At 38.5% G+C, this 6,966-nt stretch overlaps 1 protein-coding gene across 5 annotated transcripts in view; it reads left to right on the top strand.

The window, feature by feature from the left end:
• Positions 1-6,966, top strand: part of nfixb (nuclear factor I/Xb) — a 133,785-nt gene that overhangs the window by 28,189 nt on the left and 98,630 nt on the right. The window contains exon 1 of one of the 5 annotated variants that reach the window (XM_056752182.1): positions 103-679. The exons of 3 other annotated variants lie outside the window; for them this stretch is intronic. In XM_056752182.1, coding sequence (XP_056608160.1) covers positions 677-679 — 3 coding nt within the window. In that variant the 5' untranslated portion in view covers positions 103-676. Of the gene's footprint in view, positions 1-102; positions 680-6,966 lie in introns of those variants that run through there. One more of the 5 variants, XM_056752187.1, reaches the window with a different exon arrangement.

Below are 6,966 nucleotides of genomic sequence, written 5' to 3'. Positions count from 1 at the left end.
TAATTTCATTTGACTTTTTATGCGAAACGTAAGCGCGTCACCGTTATTCACGTTACCAACGTTAAAGCTTATCCATTCCGCCTCGCGTAAGATTTCGCAACTTCCACTTTGCCCAAAATGACGTCCTCTCCGAAATAATTGATCGTGTAATCCTTGCACTGAGGAGGAGGAGGAGGTCATGGAGATCACCACGAGCAGGTCTCCGGTGGGACGGATGGAGCACCAATTCAACCAGCGTCAATGAGCTGCAACAGCTGATCTGAAAGTGCGCAGGGAGAAAGTTGCAGTCGGCGCGATCTCGACCGAAGCCGCTGGAGACGCATTTTACCGACGCAGACCGGAGGGATTCGTTACGGAGAGATTCGGTTAACGTTAGGACCGTCCTGTCGAACCTTCTGCGTTGCGACGCCTTCACACAAAGACGCTTGAACTTGCTGAAAGAAAGAAACGCACCTCGGAGAGTCCGGCGAATGTTAACTTTCCGTGCGTAAAACTTGCTCGTTTTGCGCGATCCACGGGCCCATCCCGCAATCCGGCTCTTGTGCTTCCGGTATCAACGAAGAAAATCGACTCATTTGAGTTTCCTCGGGCACTACGGTCTTTTTTTCGGGGGGAAAGTTTTTTTAGAGGAGTAAAATGGGTCTTTGAGACTGTTGGCAATATTCCCCGCTCCACAATGGTACGTGCTGTCTTAATCAACTTTGCTCTTTTTATTTCTGCTTTAAAATGCTGGTAAACGCAGAGAGAGGGATTTATATTGATAATACGCCAAGAAATAATTGTTCCAGAATGTTTTTGGGAGGGTTTGAGACTTGCGCAAAACTCAGTAAAACAGCTCGCGCTCTAGATCTCATCGGACTAAACGCACATCATGTCACTTGTTTACGCTCGTGTATTTGTAACGGCGATTTCGAGTGAAATGTTGCTCGTATGTGGGAGATTCGCCAGAAATTGTGCAGGAAGGTTTCTTTTGTCGTTGCATTATTGCATTTGTGAAGCACCCTGTTTATTCGTTATGATATTTTACGTGCTACGTAAAATGAAACGCAGTGTTCAGAGCTGTGAAAACTTTGACCCCTTTGATCTCAAACTTTCAACACACGTGCTGTGGATTTTTCTCATTATAATGGTGAATACTGAAGTGCAGTGTGTAATATCCTCTCAGTTTACATGCTTTAGTGTTTATAAGGATTAGGACAACACATGCACATGCAGGCTAACATGCCATTACTAAAATTGTTCCACTTGTCACAGGAAGACCGTCACCGCCCACATGTCGTCTGTCAAACAGAACAAAAGCTTAAAGAGTTTATTTATAGAATAATTGTGCAGGATGCAACTTATTACTTCTCTAGAACTTTGGACTGTGTTGTGTGTGAAGTGGCAATGTGTCTAAGGATTGTTGCATTGCATTTTTGTTTGTTGTTGTATTCTGATGATCGCAATATAAATATTTATTTATATGCATCCCCAGTATTCTGACTTTAAAGCCAAATATTAAAATGAATGAATGTTATTAGCTAACATTGAATTAATTTTGCATCTGTAAATCAAAAATTAAGGATCCTAAAAGGTTATTTCACGAAAGAACATTTTATCTTTCTTTTGCACAAAAAAATATTTTAGTCAAAATCATTTTTTAAGAGTGCATTGACGAATCAGTGCATAAAATGTGCACATTTAGCATTATTAGAGAACAGTGGGTTTTCAAGTATTGAAGTAATTCCCAAAACCTATTACATGGTGATATTGCCTAAATCTTGGCATGAGAAGGAGCACGTGCTCAATGTTAGCTTAGGTCTGACCTCTGATAGCTTGATTTTTACGTTTTTGATCTGGGTAGACATTAAGCTATTGGCCGTCAACTAAAGCAGATTATTTCAGTTCAAATGTTCTCATTTCTGCGGCAGCCCTCTTTCTTTTCGACTTTCAGTTTTCACTTCTCTCACTTTTGACTGAAGTCGGAATCCAGATTATATTTGAACGCAAGACTGACGAAATATATGCTTATGAACTTGATTTCCAGATGGCCTTGAATATCAGCACATTAATGTAGATAATTATTTGTTTACCCGCTTTCTTAAATGGCACCAACCCAAATAGGCCACTGCAGAAAGAGAGTGAGGGAATCTATTCAAAGCTGACTCCGCTATGGGATTAACGTCTTCTCTTAAAAAACAGAATTTAATTACGCTTCCAAACAGCAATCAAAGATATGAAGGACAGTTGGATAGATCTCGCAGCAAGATGCACCGTAGGTATTGTGAGATTGAGATTGCAGGATAGTTTCCCCTCAAAATAAAAAATATATTATTATTTGCTCACCTTTATGTTATTCCAAACCTATATGACTTCCTTTCTTCTGCAGAACACAAAAGAAGATATTTGGAAGAATGTTGGTCACCGAACAACACTGAACCCCATTGACTTCCATTATATGAACACAAAACCACTGAGACATTTCACAAAATATCTTCTTTAGTGTTTCACAGTCATTTTCAGATTTTGAATGACAGGAGGGTGAATAAATGAGTAATCAGATGCCAAATCTTGTAAAATGATGTATGTTTTACCGAAAGCTTAAGTGAAGTGCCAGTGTGGCATGTGTTAGTGCCCCCTGTGGTGGTGTTGTGTAAGTTCATCTGTCAACTGGACTTCATCTTATGACCCATCACAATTATGATCAAGTCATTTGACACAGATGTCCCTCATTAACTGGTTGTAGGTTTTCACTTTTTCTCCTCTTGCAGGCCATTGATGTGATAAATGCGGTGATCATTATGAAGGTCTGATTATCATTATGTTGTCACATTCGCCAGTTTTACCGTCTAAACAGCGTGTTTACTCTCAGGATGTTAGGCCCATCTAACATTACACTATTTTCCATACACAATTATAAACAATAATAATACCAGCTAATGTTGGCTTATTATTTGAAACAGATTTCTAATCCTTATGGGTGCATCTCAGTTACAATGTAAAAATGTTACGTGTTTCAACTTAAAAATATAAAAACTAGCTTTGCAGGTCACGAGAATTGAAATGCTATTGAACTGATTTAAAAGATGTATTCGGCTAAACTAGAATGTTTAAGTCAGTTTAATATACTTTATTTTAAAAGACAAAGCCAATTTGATTTTACTTAAATATTTAAGTTAACTTTTGAACAGATGTTTATAGGTTAAATTTTTTTCATTGCAGTTTTCCTCGCTTCATCCTAGGTTCCCTAAAATCCCGACATCGCATTACTTTTTTTCAACCCTTTAGCTAAAATTGCACTAGCTAATATTATACAATGTTGTAGCGATTGAAAAGATAGACTTTTATATAACAGGTTCTGTACATTTTATAATATCGAGACTTCTCTTAATGTTAATTTATTGCTACACTTCTGCTGTCACACCATAGGACACAGTTTATTTGTCACCTGTTTACAAAATATAAGTTCACTACCTAAAGGGCTGATGGAGACACGACCTCTTAACCTTTGGAACATCATTTGTTTTACATAGTTTTGCTACAGCTTAATCATTGCGTAGCAACGCCCTGACAACCACTTAGCTTTAATGAATACCTAGGACTCATATCTAGTTTGTCAAGCCGTCCCAATATTTTGTCTTTAAAATCAAACATCATCTTTCATTCCGTATTTTCTAAAGTAATTTATTTTGTATAATAGCCCATATTCAGAGCATGGTGTGCCAGTGCTGACAGAATCAATGTTTAGCGCCCAAACAATAGTCAATTTAACCCCCCCTCACCCCAAAGGTTCATTATTGCGCTCGTTCTCTGCTCGTTTATGTCTCTGGTGCTCCTCTGGAGATGGAGGTATGAAATATCGCATTTTTCCAGCATTTCTCCCTGAAGTGCCCTGGCACACGTTCACACGGCATACATTTCTGCTTTCATATATTTTATTCCCCTCATCGCTTTTAAAAAACAAATTCCCCTCCCTCCCTCCCGGCTTTGATGTGTTCGCTGTGTTACCTGGGTTTGTCGAGGGCTGAAAGTTCTGTCGACGTTCTGTCGGCAGTCAGTTTCTCTTATGTGAGGACAAGAGAGGTCAGATGCTCTGTAATGATCATTTCTGTTGTGAGTTGCTAAAGATTTGTATTAATGTAGAAAGTAAATCTTTTTTGAAGTTTTTGAACAGCCACACAGTTTATGCCCTTTTCCAGAAACCCAAATGAAAAATAGCTTAGTGTTAGACTGGGATAGGAGAGCATTGGAAAACATTGTAATGTTGAGTACTCAATTCACTTATGTTGCTTTTTTGGGGAAAATTAAAATAGACGTAAGTTAGACAATTGAACGGCATAACTCGGGTCATTCGAGAATTTTGGAGCTCATTTTCAAATCTGTCTTGGCAAAATTGCAAAGTTTGAGATCATTTCTGAAGCTGAAGGAGACAGATGTGAGATTACTGGAGTTTTTTTTTCTGAGATAAAACATCTGAGGACATTAGCAAGGCTCTGGTAGCTCTGTTTAAATCGCATCGCTGTCCAGGAGAAACAATTGCGAGTTTGTGATTTGGCCAGTAAAAACATCTAGTAACCACCTAGAACACATAGCAGTCCTATAGCAACACATCAAAAACAACCAGGAACATCTAAGCAACCTCACAGCAACGCCATGGCAACCACATCCAACATCTTAGAATCATACTCTGCGTCCGAAATCGCATACGAGGACTATACTTACCGATTTATATTAAGTAACTACCTATCGACCGTTAAATCAGTACGTTCTATGTAGTATGCATGGGTGTAGTATGAATAGATGTTTTATCTTTGACCTATATAAGGGATAATGTACAGGCAGCCAGATGTTTGCAGAAATTAGCCCCTTCAGTGTGATACAAGACCCTCCGCTTCACCTCGGGTCCTGGTCACACTGTAGGGGATTATTTCACAATAACAACTGGCTGCTTGTACAAATGTTACGAACAGGCAATTTGGTTTAATACAATGTCATATATGTTATTGAAAGACATTTATATTTAATTTGTCAAAAAACCTGTCAAGATGATTTGCTGCATCTGGGTTATTAGCTTTGACAGGTTGTTATCTGGGAATAACGAATCTTCATTGTGACTGGCCAATCAGAATCAAGCATTCCAGCGAGCCGCGTAATAAGACATATTAACATCAACCTATACCCTAGGCGTCGGTACAAAAATTAGTTATTCACAAGAAATTAATTAATCTGGACATACATTTTAAAAACAGACACCCGCAGGTTTTCCGCTATTTTTATTTGATTCACTATAGAAATTTGAATACGGTTACGGTTAACCGCATACGGTTTTGTGCATACTTAGGTTTCGGACATGCTACTCGTGACTCATCCTCATTCTCACCTACTATATAGTACTGAAGTAGGCGATTTCGGATGCACGGATAGTGTTATATTTTTTATTTGTTTCAATTGAATTGTCATATTTTGTTAAACCTGATTTTTCTTTCTCTATATTTATTTGCAAAATTAACAGACCAACAGTAGATCTCAAATTATAGTAGTCACTAAAAGTGTAGATCGCGACACTTTTCATGTTATCATGTGATAATGCCAGGTTTCATAGCAGTCTAGCTTTGAGAACCCCATTGTGCAAATGTGAAACGTAACCGACCATAATTTTCTATCAGCGAACATAATGAATATGGCCGTTCATTGCTTGCTTCTAAATAGGTTTCTATTGATACTCAAGAGTTAATGACGGAAGGCCCAGGGACTGCTTTCGCTCCGGGCCGGCCATATGGATCTGGCATATGCTCCGTATATATAGAAAAGGGTGGCATATTTAATTGATACCATGCTCCATAAACATCCACAGCAAGGGAAGGAGGACAGTTCACAGGGGAAAACATCAAAACAATCTGAAGACTCCAAAAAAAAAAACATGATACTTTAAAGCGTGATGGCCAACCAGGCGGAAGAGAGAGAGATTCACTCATCCATCTCTTTGTTTACTGCTGCCCGTCTTTTATTTGAAAAGGATTGAAGGGCATAAATAAACAAGGATTTTCCCAAATGACAATATGCAGTTGACATATACAGTATAATGCAGCTGAGAAAAACTATTTACATGAAATAAAATAACTAAATAAATGTAAACGACATGTGCTTCTGTACTCTATAATATAGACAAAAAAACGTAATGTAATCATTAGTTGTGTTTACTAAGGTCACATCACTATTGGTTTGCTCATCCTTAAAAGCAAACCTTAAGTAGTCAGTGGTGCGCCAGAACTGTTTGGTTTTCCACATTCTTCAAAATATCTTCTTTTGTGTTCAACATAAATTTGGTTTGAAACAACTTCACATTCATTTTGGGGTGACTATCCCTTTTAGGTTATGCATTTGAAGAAACACTATGTATAGATTTTCCGAACACCATAGCAACCACCACCACACTCTCGCATAGTGTAGCCAACTTCTGCACAAGCATCACTCAGAGTTTCTTCCAACAATGTAAAAATAAGTTTATTTTGCGTCCCATGACTAAAACGTTTTGTCAAGATACATTCTGTAGGTAAAAACCAGACAAGTCATTGACCAGAGCTGTACGTTAACTACTTTTGCACATAGCACCGGTGCTACAAAGGTTTAAAGTTTTGTAGCACAGGCCAAACAGTGGTAGCACAAGTATACGCCTGTTATCCTTTAAAGGGGTCATACAGCTCGAATACCTGTTTTTCTGTGTCTGTGGTGTTAAAAAAGTCGCCCATGCATGTATTAGACACATAGAATTGCAAAAATGAAAGTGTTGAAACAAAAGATGCATTCTAATCAAAGCGAATGCTCTCCTAGACCTGCTGTGAAACGCCTCGTGTAACCACACCCCCACAAATCTATGTCAGTTCGTGGTATGATTTGACTAAGCCGCCCAAATGTATACGCAAGTAAGGTGGACGTACCTGTCAGTACAATTGCTTTGGAACCTGATGTTCCAAATTTTGTATGAGG

This window comes from Triplophysa dalaica, chromosome 7 (assembly GCF_015846415.1).
Source record: "Triplophysa dalaica isolate WHDGS20190420 chromosome 7, ASM1584641v1, whole genome shotgun sequence".
NCBI lineage: Eukaryota > Metazoa > Chordata > Actinopteri > Cypriniformes > Nemacheilidae > Triplophysa > Triplophysa dalaica.
This window is presented reverse-complemented; position numbering and strand designations above follow the sequence as displayed.